Source organism: Chionomys nivalis, chromosome 6, assembly GCF_950005125.1.
Source record: "Chionomys nivalis chromosome 6, mChiNiv1.1, whole genome shotgun sequence".
NCBI lineage: Eukaryota > Metazoa > Chordata > Mammalia > Rodentia > Cricetidae > Chionomys > Chionomys nivalis.
In genome coordinates this window covers 67483390-67500558 of record NC_080091.1, presented here as the reverse complement: position 1 = coordinate 67500558, position 17169 = coordinate 67483390, and the positions used below count along the sequence as shown (strand labels likewise).

The 17169-nt window shown below is 41.1% G+C and overlaps 1 protein-coding gene across 1 annotated transcript in view; it reads right to left on the bottom strand.

Annotated features, from left to right (window-relative positions):
• Positions 1–6437: 6437 nt before the first annotated feature.
• Ube2k (ubiquitin conjugating enzyme E2 K) overlaps positions 6438–17169 on the bottom strand; it is a 60756-nt gene continuing 50024 nt past the window's right edge. The window contains exons 5-7 of the mRNA XM_057772542.1: positions 11972–12071; positions 8198–8326; positions 6438–7938 (exon numbers count right to left, since the gene is read on the bottom strand). Coding sequence (XP_057628525.1) covers positions 7864–7938; positions 8198–8326; positions 11972–12071 — 304 coding nt within the window. The 3' untranslated portion in view covers positions 6438–7863. The remainder of the gene's footprint in view (positions 7939–8197; positions 8327–11971; positions 12072–17169) is intronic.

Below are 17169 nucleotides of genomic sequence, written 5' to 3'. Positions count from 1 at the left end.
TATAAACATTATGCTGGCAAAATGACCCTTTAATTTCTTAAAAATTTGCCATGTTTATTCTAAAATTATTTTTTGCATTTTTTAAATGTAATAATTTTGGATTGGGGAGTTGTATTTGCTTGGTAAGTTCTCACTGTGAGTGCTGCTGTTATATAGCCCAGGTTGCCCTGTGCTCAATACTTTATTCTTGGATGCGCAGTCAGTGGTTTTTTTTTGTGATAATCCATGTAGCCCAGGCTCTCCTCCTGAATTATGCCATCACAGGAATGTACTGCTGTAAGTATATTTCAGGCAAGTTCCAATTTCAAAATTTTTTCTTACTATACTGATCATGGTCATTAATTCTTGATGCCGTTTTCATTTCTTGTTTCCATACCTATTTGTTTTTTCCTTTTCTTGGAGCTGAGTTCACGGCTTTACAAATGCTGGCCAAGAGCTCACCAGCTCATCCCCAGTAACATGTTTGTTTGCCTTGTAAACACTGAGTGTGTGCTGTACGGCTGGGTCCCAGCCCTCTGGTGGGATTCTGGAGTTAATGCTCATATGTATGAACTTAGCTTTCTCACTGAATCCCTTTGAGCAATGCTTTGATGAAGATGATCTTTCATCTCTTCTCCCTCAGGCCTGTCAGCACTGGAGAAGCTATGACTACGGGCTGAGGCGGCAGCTCAGATGCTAATGTACTTGCCTCACCAGTGTGACTTCAATACCCAGCAGCATATGAATGGGCTGGCTGTGACAGCATGATTGTAATGCTGGTGCTGGGGAGAGCTGGGCTTAGTGCTCACCTAGCCTGACCCAGCCTCCAAGCACAGGTCTCAGTAAGAAACCATCTCTAAAAACATTCAAGGTGAATTCATCTCTGGCTCTCATGGCCAAAATACATTTGCACCCACAAACACACGTATAGACCAGGGAGCTACCCATTCATCCTCATTTTCATGCTGTTCCTGTGATCTCCGAGGATCCATATCTAAAGGAGTTTTGATCCTAAGTTTTCTAGTAGGCAGCAGGAAGCCCAGCTTTCAGCCAAATCTCACCCCAGGGCTGCATCGTGCAGCAGCTGATGTGTCAGACTCTGGGTTTACTTGCCCTCTGCAAACAGGTACAGTCTTCCCATTTATTCGCTCCCTGGTGATCATAGCAGAAAATCTGGACCAGCTTTTTGTTTTAGAGGCAGGGTCTCTCTAAGGTGACCTGGTATTTTTGGAACTCACTGTGCAAATCATGCTGGCCTTTTACCTACATAGATCTTCCCTGCCTCTATCTCCTGGTTGCTGGGATTAAGGGTGTGCACCACTACACCTGGAGTGAAAATACTAAATCCGTGCTGCATCCTTTAAGAGGAAAATCACAGCCTACATACCTAACCAGTTGTGAAATAAGACAACCCCACTCAATGGGCTGTTCCTAGCTATCCAACTGCTTATGGCCTCTGCACAGTGCTGTTGGACTATGAATAGTTTGAGACATGGTCACGTCTTGTAATCCAGGCACCTGGGAAAGTCAGAAAGATGACCAAGTTTTGAATCCAGTGTGGTTTAAGTTCCAAGCCAGTCTAGGTTATAACATGAAACCTGAGTTAACAAAGGGGCGGGGGGGGGGTGGAGGGGGACAAAACGAAACACACGAACAGAAGCAACTATATAGTAGAAGCTCAAGAGAAGGCCAAGTTGGCAAATTAGGAGGTATGTTTGTCTAAACAGCACAGGGGCCAGGTGCACGGTTGGTGGTGTCCTGTAAGATCCACGCTAGAGCTCATCACTGCCCCCTGCAGGTGCTGCACCACGGCGTAAAGATCTCTTGAAAAGCCCAAGGGTACCGGTGTTTCTGCTGTGGATAGGTGCCAGCATATTGTTTGCAAGTTACAGCCACAACACTAACTGATGCTGTTTTTGTTGTTTTAGGTTCTAACTTGAAGGGCAATGGATTTTCACAACAATCCTAGCGCGAAGATGCTGAGGCCAGACTCAGTGAACCAGAAAGGGTATCTCACTTGGTTTTCTGGTGGTATTCTGGTAGCCTTGACCTCTGGTGATCATCCGCCCAACCTCCTGAATACTGGGCTGAGTTATTCAGATATGGGTTTTTGGAAAAGAACTGAAAAAGGTAGTGAAGAAGAAACCCTGACCAGCAGGAATTAGAAGTATGAAGGCTGAAGAAAGGCTTTGGTTTTGGTGAGGGTCAGGGTGCTCGGGTGGGAGTGGAACCCAGAGCCTGGCACATGCTTCAGCTACCTCTAAGCTCCTGTGCCAGCCTGCTTTTACCCACCATCAACTCTACTACTGAGGACAAAAGTAGAAATCTCAAATTGCACCCCACAGACCCTATGACCACTGCCTCCTGCTCCCCGTGGTTTTCTCCCTTGCACCATCTCATGCCTATCCTGTCTAGTTTATAGCTTGCTCCGGTTGATCTCGCTGTCTCCCACAACAGTCCTCCCTGGCAGAGTAAAGGCAAAGCTATGGGACTGGGGACAGCTCTAGGTGAAGGGTGACCGACTGCTCAGTGAACATTAGGGTCTGAGCTTGAGTCCCAGCACCACATTCAAAAAAATTATACAAAAAAAGGGGGGCTAGACATAGACACACACATGTAATCCCAGCATTGAGGAGGAACCGGTAGTGACAAGTCCAGTAAAACCCCTTCTCAAGGGATAAGGCAGGGACCAAAAAGAGAAAGATCCTCAGTATCCAACATGCCGTCACATCAGACACAGATACCCTTTACTGCTTTTCCCCTTTCGTTTTTTGAGGCACAGTCTTGTGCAGGCCCCAGGTTGGCCTGGAGTTCCTGATCATGCTGCCTGCACGTCCCAGGTGCTGGGGTTGGAGCAATGTGCCACCATACTGGATAGCTCTAACATTTCATCTCATTTTACAAATGAGGCAAAAGCTAAACATAGTTACCTAGATAAAGAACCGGATAAGAAAAGCCCTGGTCTAGGCCGGGTGGTGGTGGCGCAGGCCTTTAATCCCAGCACTCGGGAGGCAGAGACAGGCGATCTCTGTGAGTCCAAGGCCAGCCTGGTCTACAAGAGCTAGTTCCAGGACAGGAACCAAAAAGCTACGGAGAAACCCTGTCTCGAAAATAAAAAGCCCTGGTCTTTCATGATAGTATCTAACTATATAGCTCTCATGAGCCTGCCTGCCTGCCTCCTGAGTGCTAAGAACACAGGCATCCACCACCAGACTCAGTCACCTTAAAACTAAGTTTAAAATCCAGGACATACCAAGACCATCCAGGACTTGTGTGCATGTGTAAAAACTGAATAGTGCTGCTTCAACCAACAACTGAAGTGGAAAACTTGAAACCCTAGGCCAAAACTATGCCAGACAATGCCCCATGTACAAATAAGCAAATCTGACTAAAAACCTAACCCTTTGCAATTCAAAGACTTGACATGACTCTCAGAATCTATTAGTACATGCACCATTGCGGAAGAAACTGTTGAAACGTCGTTTCTGGCTCTTGTTTAATGTGAAGGCTTAATTCCTTGCCCAGAAATAATACATAAACCATGTGTGCAGGGGGTAGGGAGATACGACATGCATGCATTTATTTTTTTAAGAATTCCCAATAAGGGGGGAAATTCAACATCTTTAAAAATGTGTTTATTTTTTAAAAAATTCAGTTGTATACAAAAGTGTTTCGTAGTTTTTAATTCTCAAGACAAACACCATCCCTCCACCCGCAGCCCACCCTGCTTCAATGGTATATCTGGTAACCAGCCCATTTTCCCCTTACAGGAAGTTGATGACTCAGAACAGATCCTCCTACAGAGTTCACCATCACTAACAAACTGTTTAGAGATCTAAAGAAGCTAACAAGCAAGGTTCTTTCCCTGTGAGGTTAATGAAAATCCCTAAAATGGCAGTAACTTCCAGCAGACACAACAAAGCACCATCAATTGCTGAAAGCTAAAAAATAGATATTTTCAATAATATTTCATTTTCTATTGGAAAAGTCTTTAAATTACATTAAATAAGTCTCTTTTCCCCAAAGAAATTGTCTAGCTTCTATTATGATGCCTGTAAAAGGTAGGTGACGGTAAGAAGACATGACCGATCAGCAACAGCACAGTGCAAGGACTGGATCCACTTGCCTCTGAACTGATCAGACAGCAGCCAAAGGTGACACAATCAGGGCACCTTTCAGTGAGGACTGCAGGCTTCTGAGGCCCTAGAAGTATAAGAGCCGGAAGAACAGGAAGGGAGGGAGGCCGAGCACCCGTTCCTTCCACAGCACATCTCTGCTGCTCATGGCAGCTGCAAACAAGAGAGTCACAGCAAGTGTAGACACTGGAAGTCATGCGACAGTGAGAGCCTGGAGTAGGCTGGTGGGTGTGCATTTACTGAGCCAGGGACTGGAAGGTGGAAATGCAACTCTTAAGCATCAACTCCTTGGAACTAGAAAAAGTAATTAATACAGAATCATTTTGTCAGTCCATGAAATAAAGTTAACTGTAAACAGACACTTTCCTTTTTCTTCTTCCTATCTAAACACTGTTTCTGTCTATGTACAAAATATACCTGACTCCACTATTCTCTGCCCAAATTCATCTTAAGTCCTTATACCACCAAAAACTCATTCTGGTGTTGCTCCACTGGATCCCGAAACACCCTATTTCCACTGCAGTTTAGAGCTCCTAACAAGCATACGCTTACAGTTGAGCTCTGCTTCTCACACTAGGTTTGCTCAGCATCCTCACCAGTAAAATAACATGCTGCATTTTGTAATGCATAACGAGCAAAACCTGCTGCCAATTCCTTCCTGCAGACACATAAGGATTTTTGCATAGTGTTAAATGCCACCAACAATCAGGAATACAAAAAAATTCAAAATAAGTGTTTTAATCTCGTTTCATAGGCTATACTTCTCAAAAGCAAAATACTCGATTCCAAACATTACATATATTTGAAGGTGTTACGTGTTTAACATTTGAGAGCACAAACTCAGGGCAGCTGGTTAGTACCAGTGCCTTAGTATCTACATCCTGTGCTTGCAGTCAAACCTTTCTGTGATCTATCCCAACATGCTTATAACTAAGTTTTCTATTAAAGTTAGGCAGAGACTCAGAAAAAAAAAAAACACAAAAACTGGATTATGTAAAACCCCATTAGAGGGTCAGTGACTTGAAGTAAATCTGCATGCTCTAAATGAGAACCCACTAAAATTACTGGGGAGAAGCAATGTTCCTACAAGGTTGTGGAGTTCCGGCTGACATGGAACTCACAAATCTGCCTGCCTCTGCCTCTCAAAAAGTCTGGGACTAAACCAACACCCAGAACAAAATAGTAACTTTTTAGGAATTTTTAAACTGACAAATTCTCAAACACAGAAATATAAAAATAATTTCACATCAGGGTATTTTACTAAGTCTGAATTTTTAATATTCTGCGCAAAGTATTTAGTACCAGAATAAAAAGCCTAAGTTTGTTGTTTTTGATGAACTAAAGCTACCAATTGTGAAATGAAAACAAAAACAAAGAGGACATCACAGAAATAAAAAAAAAAAAAGCTATTAACACATTAAGTAAAAATGAGGAAAAAGCTCAGCCAGCCTTGAACTTAAGTGTATTTAGCACATACATGATGGGGCCAGTCTGCAACAAAAAAGGAAAAGGAAGGAAGGAAGAAAAACCAAAGCAGGGCTTAACTGCAAAGTAAATGACGCATGGTTCCAGTCATCTGACTTCTCATCTGTGTCTAACCAGACAATATACCCTGACAATATGGGCAAAGAGTAAACTCCAAGATATCTAAATATTAGTGTTACCAAGCTACCTCCACTAAAAAAAAAAATCTTTCTAATCAATAACAGCTAAACTTTCCATGATTTCACACAATCCCATCTAATCTCAGAATATAAAGAAAAGTACAAAGTTTAAGTTATTTAATATAAATAAAAATCTTGTTTCCTTTGGCATCTTTAGGACATAAACTACAGCAATAAAAGGTGTGGCTGCAACAGGAAATGTGTGTATCTGCAAACATGGAGAACATAGCAGCCTGAGTTTAGTGCATGGCCCTAAGAGTCACTGCTAACTGAGAAAGCCTTACAAGCTGCTGGAAGACTCTTCACATCTTCAATGTTATAGTCTAGTTAATGGCTCTTTTATTGCTTGTAGTATCAAGAATATTGAAAAGTTAAATGAAGTTATGCTGAGTTAACAGGTTCAAAAAGTATTTTCCAACTACTATGACTACAAGATGAACACTCCCAGAACTCGGGGGCAGAGGCAGGCAGATCTCTGTGAGTTTGAGGCCAGCCTGGTCTACAAGAGCTAGTTCCAGGACAGAAACCAAAGCTACAGAGAAACCCTGTCGAGAGAGAGAGAGAGAGAGAGAGAGAGAGAGAGAGAGAGAGAGAGAGAGAGAGAGGGAGGGAGGGAGGGAGGGAGGGAGGGAGGGAGGGAGGGAGGGAGGGAGGGAGGGAGGGAGGGAGGGAGGGAGGGAGGGAGGGAGGGAGGAGAAAAGAAAGTGAAGAACACTTCAAAACAACAAACCTCTTAGAACATGATTTTCAAGAGAGCCTTACTTTAATTCAGTCTGATTCCATTACATTTCTGTTACTTATGCATTGGTCCTCAAATTTATATTTGTATCTCCTACGTAACAACTGCCTACATATTCACTTGAACCTTATTAAGATGGTTAAATTAAGTGTCTGAGTCTGCAAAACCAAGAGTCTTTAAACTTTGGAACACAGAGTGAGAAGTGACAGCAAAGAGCAGAAGTCTATGTACAGAAGGGAGGGTTTCAATTCTCACTGTCAAAAACATGATAAAGAAAGCTAGATTCCTAACACGCCCCTATTCCTATGTGCATCTGAAGTATGTACAGTGAGACACCCACAGCGTTTGTGTGTCAACGTGGAGAGTGCAAGAGTGACTCAAGTGTCTGACAAAAGCAAACTCTAAAGTCCCGGTCAGACTTGACACTACTGAAAACAGCTGACTGCATCCTTCAAGTTTCCAAAGACTCCATCAGTTTAAACATGTCAAATTCAATTAAAAAAAAAAAAAGCCTAAGTAGGGTCCTTTATTAAGTCTGGGAGTACTGCAACATCAAGTATTTAATTCTTTTATAAGAGAAATAAAATTGGCAGCCCCATTTTTACATTATTACTTACATAATAAAGCACTCGGACAAAACATTTCAAACCTATGACCTAAAACAGAACAAGGGACACTTCCTCGGCACATTTCCCACCAAACACAGAAATTTACCATGAGAATCTTAGCTTTGGATGGTTAACAGGGAAGGAATAAGAGTGTCCCTACCTGTCCACAGGGACCGAAAAGCTCTGATTAGGTCATCTTAAAGTCTGGATAAATCTCATAATCCGAATTTCCTAACGCTTAAAAGGGTGGTCTTTTCAGCTACCCATCCTAAGAAGTCAAGTACAAGCATGCAAGTAAATTCACAGGCACGAGAATCCATGTTCAAACGCTTAGGGTAGCTGAGATGCAACACAACAATGGAGCGGCGACACTCGAGTGTTTCCCTAGTTATTCCACAGAACCCTGAAGCAAACTGCTAGTCTTGTTACATGGCTAAACACTAACGTAGCATGTTTTTCCATGGTTTTAGCTTAGCTCAAAGATTTTTTACACTATTAAGAAAAAAATTAAAGTATTTCCCCTTTTTAAATTTACACAGACGTTTAATTAGCTTTATTTACAGAGCAGGGAATTTGGTTGTTTTTTGTTTTTTTTTTTTTGCAGTCTCCAATGGTGCCTAGATAACATCATTAGGCAAGAATGCCAGTTTAAAAGAAATTTATGCAGAATCCTAAAAATAACAGATGTTGGTGCTCCTCAAGAAGAGGTGAGCTTGGCTGGCAGCAGCTCCTATGCCTCAGTTACTCAGAAGCAGTTCTGTTGCAGTCTCTACATCCCATGATTTTGAAGACAAGGCCACTATTACTGCATTCTGTAAAAAGAGGACAAGAGCAATCACAACTCAAGGAAGCACTTACTAAGCACTGAAAAACCTCACTAAGGTTTTACACTGAGAATCATACATTCTTTCCTCTACCAATGACTGGAATCAACAAAAAGAATCATTATTAAATTCAATAACAAAACACTATCAACCAAAACTAGATTTCTTTTACATTGTAAGTCTACATGTTCCAAGGACTGGGAGCAGTTTAGAAAGAGGAAATCAAATCAACTCCTCCTGTACTTACCCTATCAAAGCCCATAGCACACAGATTTTCTATTTTTTTGGTGTATTCTGGACTAGAAACTGGTGCTCCAGCATACACATGTGCCCAAAGTCGAGCTGTCTGCTTGAACATTTCAGGATTTTGTTTGTACTACATGGAGGGGGGAAAAAAAGATTAACATGACAATACAGTGACAGTCAACACAGCAGCTCAACTAAGGCTCTGATTCTTCTAGAGAAAACACATTTCTATTTAACATGGGACTCCTTTGGGCTGGGGCTGCAGAGATCAATGAATGGTAGTGCTAGCTTAATAATGAGCCCACAATCACAAGGTCAGTTACCAGCACTCCATGTGACAAAACACAAACTGGTATTCGTTTTCCACTGCAGATGTGTCATTCAAAAAATGAAGCTTTGTGAAAATAAAGGACAAAGTTAATACACTTTAAACAAGCATCTATTATTAAATGAACCCATTATTGAAATGTTCTAATCATTGTACAGCAAATCACACAACTCAACAAAATCAGCTGCACGTTAAATTACACGAACACTGGCTGATAAACATGAGCAACTATGTTACTGGGCAGGGCTCCAGGTGAGACAGCTCTCTTGGAGCCACTCTGTAATCAAGTAAACCCAACCCTAATTTGTATCACTACCATTCAAGAAAATTTAAAATTCAGAATGCTTTTACATAGATTTGCCATATGAATTTGAAAGATGTGAGGTACATCCATTTCTAAAAACTGTCAAATTGTTTAATAGCTCCTTTTTTGTTGTTACTGTTGTTGTTGTTTGAGACAGGATTTCCCTGGCTGTCCTACAACTTGCTCTGGTAGACCAAGCTGGCCTCAAAGTTACAGAGTCTGTCTGTCTCTGCCTCCTGAGTGCAGGATTACAGGCGTACACCACCATCTCCCAGCCACTTATATTTCTTATCAAAGTACTATTTTTAAAGATTTTTAAATATTTATTTACATATGTAAGTATGTGTGCATATATGCACATGCGTGTAGAATCCCCCAGAAAGGTCAAGAAGAGGGCAGTATAGAACTGCGGAATGTGGGTGCTGGGATCTCATCTCTGAGCCATCCCTTTCTCTAGTCACAAGGCAGAAGGCAAAATCAATTCATTCTTTCCTTCTCTCCCCTCTTTTTCTTTTGCTAAAATAAGTTCTCACTATATAGACCTGGCTGTCCAAGAACTCTGTATCTACATCAGGCTTGTCTCAAACTCAGAAATTCACCAGCCTCTACTTAGAGAGTACAGTGGTGGTACATGCCTTTTGTCCTGAACTATAGAGAGGCAGAGGCGGGAGGATCTCTGCGGGTTCAAGGACAGCATGGTCACCTGAAATGGTTCCAGAACAGCCAGGGATACACAGAGAAACCCTGTCTCCAAAAAGAAATAAATAAAACAAAAGATATATTTAATCTACTTCAATACTTTATTACCAAACAAGCAAAATTATTTTAGGTGTTAAAAGTCAGCTTTGATCTTAAATCTCAATCTGTGGAAAAATTAAAGCTAAGCTTCTTAAGAAAGACTTCTGCTACCAAAATGAACAAACAGCATATGTGTGCCAACAGTGAAGGTCGTAACTTCAGCACTTTGAAGTTCAGCAAACTAAGGAGGCATGCATAGAAAAAATGAGATCGTCAAGGGGAAGGAAGAGAAAAAGTTGTCAAAAATATATATTTACATTAACGCCATACAGAGAAGCCTGGAAAGGCGACTCAGTGGTTAAAGAGCACTGGCTGCTCTGCAGATGACGAGAAATCAATTCACAGCACAAACTTCAGGAGGCCTAACTTCTACTCAGGGTATCCGACAACTTGAAAACTTCTTCAGACTTCTATGGGTACTGGCACTCAAGTATACAAGAGACACAACAGAGACACATTTTAAAATTTTTCTTTTTTTCGAAACAGGGCTTCTCTGTGTAACATCCCTGGCTGTCATGGAACTCGCTTTGTAGACCAGGTTGGCCTCAAATTCACTGAGATCCAGTTAGTTACCACTGCTTCCAAAGTACTGGGACTAAGGGTGTGCATCACCACTGCCCGACAATAAGGTTTTCTTTTCTTTTAAGAGCATAAGGATAAAGAAATTTGGGCCAGAAAGATGACTCAGCAGCTAGGAACACTACCTGCAATAAGCCTGACAAATTGAGTTTGATGCCTGAAAGCCTGCCAGGGCTCCCAGCACTCAGGAGGCTGAAGCAGGCAGTTCTCTGTGAGTGTGATGCCTTCTGCTCTACAGAGTGAGTTCCAGGACAGCCAGGACTACACAGAGAAGCCCTGTCTCGAAGAAATAAAAACAAACAAAATAAAAAAAGCGTTTGACACCTGAAACCTGAGTAACATGGCAGGAGATACAGTTGTCCTTGGACGCAAACATTCCTGCCACAAGGTATCAGTACCCACACTTAAACATCAAGCAGGCACGTATATGTGTGCACATGTGCTTACACACACACAAATAATAAACACTTTAAAAAAATTGAGGATACTTGATAAATATTTCCTCAAAGAGAAAGCAAGAAAAACAGAATGACATAAAAATGATTATGATCTCAGAACTTCATGATCTCAAATCACAGGTGTTAAAAGTGTTAAAAAGTTACAAAGTGCACAAAGATAACTTATCATGAAGAACCTTTGCAATGTAAATAGTAGGCTAAGTGAGTGATAGTGAGTTCCTAACCACTTGGTTTTGGTTGTTTTCAGATAGGTTCTTTGTAACTCTGCCTGGCCTGGAATTTACTTAGTAGAGCAGGCTGGTCATGAGCTCACAGTGGTCTGCCTGCCTCTGGACCTCCAACTGCTGAGATTGGATTGCACCTCCACACTTGGCAGTCAATGCTGTTTGAGAGAGGATTTGGGGTTCAGGAAAAAAACTCAAGCACAAGCAGATCCTTGGCGTGCAGTGACAGAGTAGGCGCTGTGATCATCCAGTGATCGATGCAAGGTTAGAAACAGGAGAGGGTAACAATGGCCAGGAAGTAGTGCACTGGGAAGGCAGAGGCAGGCAGATCTCTCTGAGTTCAAAGTCAGCCTGGTCTACAGAGTGAGTTCCAGGAAAGCCAGCCAGAACTGTTATGTAGAGAAACACTGTCTCAAGAGGGAAAAAAAGAAAGGGAGGGAGGGAGAAGAGAGAGAAAGAAAAATAGAAACTGAGAATCAACTGTAAATATAGGGAGAGAAGAGAGAAGTATTTCATACATTGAGAGATGATGTTTAACAACAAAAATGCTCAGTAAATCAGAGGTTACAGTAGAGGTTGGCAAGCTATGTCTCAAGGTATAGATACTCGTAATATTATTAGTAATTTACATCTTTCAAGTCACAGACAGCATGTAACACTGTCCCTGTGACTGCAGATGACTCTGTTCCTATAAAATAAGATTACCCAAACCAGCCATAGTGGATGGGCCTTACCTTATCCTTAAAGGCATTAAAGATAAAAAGTAACACACATGAAAATCACTCCTAAGGCCACTACTGTGGACTCCACTTCTTTGGTAGGGGTCATTAGATTACCACCAGGAAGAAGTCAAGAATGTACGGAGAGAGAGCTACACGGGTGCACAAATGATAAGGCGTATGTGATAATGCTAACTATAGAATCTGGATGGTAGCTACATAGGGACTCACTGTGGAATTCTTTCATACATTAGGAAATAGCATCTATCACATGCCCAATCCAACCATTTCCAAATAAGCTCCAATAAAGAATGTTCATATGCTGACATCAAGTCTAAGAAGTCTTTCAAAATCTGCCTTCTTACCTGATTTGCTACTACTGCATCCTGGGGGTCATCTGGTTCTGCAGCTGCCAACAGCGCTTGCAATGACAATAATACCGTGCGGAGAGTCATTGCTGCCGCCCTAAATTTCAAAATAGAGAAATATCCTGCTTAAAAGGGGCTATGAATGACATAAACGAAGTGTATTATGTATTCTGAACTGAAACAAGAGTTAACAACTGTGTGTATAATTGCCAATTTTTTATTCTTACAATGAGTCTATTTTTAAGACGATTGAAATCACATCCTTACCCAACCTTGCTTTTTCTCATTACCTATCCTGTAAGCTTTATCTACTCACTGCATTGTTAATTCGTTTTCTTCTTAAACAAATATTTTAGATTTTATATGTATGAGTATTTTTTCTTCATGTATGCATATGCACCTAAATGCGTGGTGTCCATAAAGGTCAGAAGAGGGCTCTGGATCCCCCAGAACTGGAGTTACAGATGATCCTGAGCTGCTGCAAGGATGCTGGGAACCAAAGCTAAGTCCTCTGCAAGAACATGTGCTCTTAACCACTAAGCAACCTCTCCAGCCTCTCCAGTCCCTTGCCCATAGTTGTTCTTTTTTTTTTTTAATTTTCGAGACAAGGTTTCTCCGTAGCTTTTGGTGCCTGTCCTGAACTAGCTCCTGTAGACCAGGCTGGCCTCGAACTCACAGAGATCCTCCTGCCTCTGCCTCCCGAGTGCTGGGATTAAAGGCATGCGCCACCGCCCGGCTGCCCATAGTTCTTAATAAAGAGATAATTCAAGTTATTAATACTAATACAACCTATGGGATTTTTTGAAGGAATTTTGTTTTTAATTATAAGAATATTTATGTATGTGTACATAAATGCAGGTGCCTATAGAAACCAGAAGCGGCTGATCCCCTACAGCTGGAGCTACATACAGTTCTCTGTCACCCAACATGGGGACAGGGAATTCAACTTGGGTCCTTTTAACCACTGACCCTCTCTGCAGACATCTCTTTTAAGAGCCTGCTAAATAAACTGCCTTTTAGAAGTTCTGCAATCAGTTCATAATATTCCAACTGGGACAAACAATATTATCACATGGAGCTGGAGACGAATCACAGTTACATAAGTGTACTGCTGTTGCAGAAGACCTGAGTTTAGGTCCTAGTAACCATGCTGGACAGCTCACAATTGCCTGTAACTCTAACTCCAGGAGATTTAATGCTTTCTGTCCTCTGTAGGGACTCACATACAGTATATATACCAATACAGTTACATAATTAAAAATAAAAATAAGCAATGCTTAAATAATGCTTTTAAATATACTTACAACAAACACCTTGTCTTTATGAAGCAATTGTTTGTTTAAAATGAGCTTTACAAATACGGAAATGTTAAAGAATATAAAATCTACAACGCAATGTATTGAAGAATCAACAGTACGGTTTTCTGAGGCCCTGGAGGGCCTCGTTAAGGCAAGACACTCTACCACTGAGCTAAGACCCAGTCCCACCCCTAGCCACAAATGATCATTCTACATCAGCCTTTTCTAATTGAGTTTGTAATTCCTAAAAACAAACAAAAAACCCCAGTTCCCAGCCTCATCTACAGAGCAAGTTTCAGGACAGCCAGGACTACACAGTGAGACTGTGTCTCAAAACAAAACAAACCAAAGCAGCGACTATTTGCACTGTCCGTGGAAAATACAAGGTGATCCTAAATGTTCAGGCTACAAGGTAATTTATTAGAAACAGCATGTGTGAGATCAGTCAGTGTCATTAAATGTCCTTCTCCCCTGATCAGCAGCATCAGCAGGACAAGGGAACCTGTTTTGGGACAGAGTCTAGCTACAGGATGACGAACTGGTTCCTCCTGACTCATCCTCCCAAGTGCTAGGACTTTAGGGCTGTATTTCTCATGCTCGGCTAGATTCTCACTGCACACCTGCTCAATTAAAGCTGGGGTGGTTTGAACAGATTGTCTAATGAAAATGACAAAAAGTAGTCATTTTAATTTAAGCTAACTGGCAACAGCTGTTCTACACCAACACAGTACGTGCAATGTAGGTTTCTATTCCATAGATTAAATGCTCAGTATGCATTGTTCTCTAAAATGATCTTTGGGAAGCCAGGCATGGTAACATAAATACAATCCTAGCACCTGGGAGACAAAAGCAGGAGGTCGCGCTTAGCCTAAGCAATAAAGACTGTCTAATTTAAAGGAGGAAAGGAAAGTAATTAGAATAAAAATATTTTTTAAAGATTCATTCATTTATTCATTCATTCATTTATTATGTATACAGTGTTCTGCCTGCATGTATCCCTGCAGGCCAGAAGAAGGCACCTTATCACACTACCATGTGAGCCACCATGTGGTTGCTGGGAAATGAACTCAGGACCTCCGGAAGAGCAGTCACTGCTCTCAACCACTAAGCCAACTTTCCAGCCCTACAATGAAAATTTCTAATCAATTTATATCTCTAAGGGAAGCTAGAGCAATTAGGAAAACCTGGGATGATGCTTAAAAGTAGCTACTGCAAAGCACTGAAAAAAGTGCTGAAAATATCACACTGGCACCTGGTAGACTCAGAAGACTAAGACCTCAAGGGAGCCCTCAACTACATACAGAGTTCTGGGCTACACTGAGATTGAGTGGAGTAAATAAAACAATAATAGGCTGACATGCTAAATTAGCATTTAAATACAGTAGTTCTTTTCAAGGCTTTTAAAGCACAGGTTGGCGTGCAAACCTTCACTCTCAAGAGTACTGTAGGCAGAGACAGGCAAGAATTCAAAGCCAGCCTGGCCTACAGTTTCAGAACGACCTCAGCTACACACACAGTATTTTAAAAAAAACAAACACTTTTCAAATAGTTATATAGCTTTATATCCTAGCCAACAAAGCAAACGATGTATTTTTTTTCTAGATCTAGGTGTTTAATTTCCTAAGAACTTCAAATTAATTTTCAACCAAGACTTGTTAGTATGTTTAGCACATACAGAGGCTGAGGAGATGGCTGAGTAACTCGTGACAGCAGCCTGAAGACCAAGTTCATCCCCGAACTCAGGTTCCAAGAGAACAGAATCCGTACTGATGTCTTACGACCTTCACACAGCACTACAGACACACCATGTACACATACAGTAAGTTCTTAAATAAAAGAGCAAACAGACATAACCAAATTTAGCCCTTGAATATTCATACTTGTCTTTCCATTACACAAAAAGATGAAAACTCATTCCTTAGAAGAGTATATCACACTAATTTTTGTGAATTTCAGGGGCTGGAGAGATGGTTCAGTAATTAAGGATCCCTGCTGCTCTTTAGAAGACAAGGTACAGTTCCAAGACCCCATAACAGCTTCCATCTGTCTATAACTACAGACATAGGTTTCAACACTCTATGACCTCCACAGGCTCAGACATGCACGTGGTACACATACATGCAACCAAAAGACCAAATATAAGTTTTTAAAAAAATATCTTAATTAAAAAATAAACCTTTCCAAGGTTATGTTTTGTCTCTTCTGTCCTTCGTCTGTCTGTCTATCTTCCCTTCCTTCCTTCTTTTTCTTTTTAATGTGCATTGGAGCTTTGTCTGCATGAAGGTGTCAGGTACACTGGACCTGAAGCTGTAGACAGCTGGGGGAGCTGCCGTGTGGATGCTGGGAATTGATCCCAAGTCTCTGGAAGAGCAGCCAGTGAGTGCTTCTGAGCCACCTCGTTAGCCTCTCTAAGGTTATTTTAAAAAGGCACAAGCACATTTAAAAATAGCCTAGATTTATCAGCAAAAGAATGACTTTTACTAGCAAAACACACACACACACACAAAACACAAGCTGGCGACCAAATGTTCTCAGGAACTTTGTTTTCAGTCAAGCACTCTCTAACATGGAGATCACGGAGCTTATGCCTAGGTCTACCAAGAACTTTCTTACAGCCTTCCTTTTTGATCAACATTGTAGAGAAAGCATCTCACTTGGTGTCCTGAGAAGGCCTGGGACTAATGCTTAATTCCTATATTTAAAAAATAATAATTATGTGTGTATTTTGATAAAGTGTTTTTGTTTTTATTTTTCCTATATTAAAAAAATATGTATGTATTTTGATAAAGTGTTTTTGTTTTTATTTTTGGAGCCAAGGTCTGTTAAATAACAGTGAATAACCTGACATTAGTTGGCCCAGGAAAGGAAGCAACAGCAAAATTACCCTTTAGAAAGGAGCTTTATTAGGGGACATGACATCTGAACCACGAGCAAACCTCAAAAAGGTAGAAAAAACAGAAAATAGTATTCATATATATGTGTGTGTTTCTTATACAGTTTCATATATATGTATATACACACACATATATATATGCACACACGTCTGTCTGTTTTATATGTGTGTATATGTATGCAATAATGTAGGCATGCATCTGACTACATTTTTAATATTTATTTAATGTGTATGAGTGTTTTTTTCCTGCATGTTTGCCTTTGTATCATAGGTATGGCTGGTGCCTGAAGAGACCAGAGGAGTGCGTGGTATCCTGTAACAGTGAAGTTAGTTGAGAGCTACCATATGGGTGCTGAAAAGTTGAACCAGGGTCCTTCGGAAGAACAGACAGTGCTCTTAACCACTCTCTCTGGCAACTACATTATTTCTTTTAAGAAACTATGTTTGGACCAAGAAAAAACTGTATATTTGTGGCTAGAGAGATGGCTTAGCAGTTAAGGGTGCTGACTGCTCTTTCAGAGGACTTGGTTTCGATTTCTAGCTCACAACTGTCTGTAACTCCAGCTTCAGGGAACTGGACACCCATGAAAAACACTAATACACATAAAATAAAAACAAGTAAATTTTTTTATTATTATTTTTTTTTTTTTTGGTTTTTCGAGACAGGGTTTTTCTGTGGCTTTGGAGCCTGTCCTGGAACTCACAGAGATCCGCCTGCCTCTGCCTCCTGAGTGCTGGGATTAAAGGCGTGCGCCACCAGTGCCCGGCTACAAGTAAATTTTTTTTAAAAAGAAAAGAAGTTTGAGCCAGGCGGTGGTGGCACATGCCTTTAATCCCAGCACTCAGGAGGCAGTAGTAGGTGGTCTCTGTGAGTTCAAGGCCAGCTGGTATACAGGGAATTCTAGGAGAGCTAGGGCTACACAGAGAAACACTGTCTCCAAAAACAAAACCAAACAAAAAAAGAACAAAAGAAAAAAAAAAGGAAGGAGAGAGGGAGGGAGGGA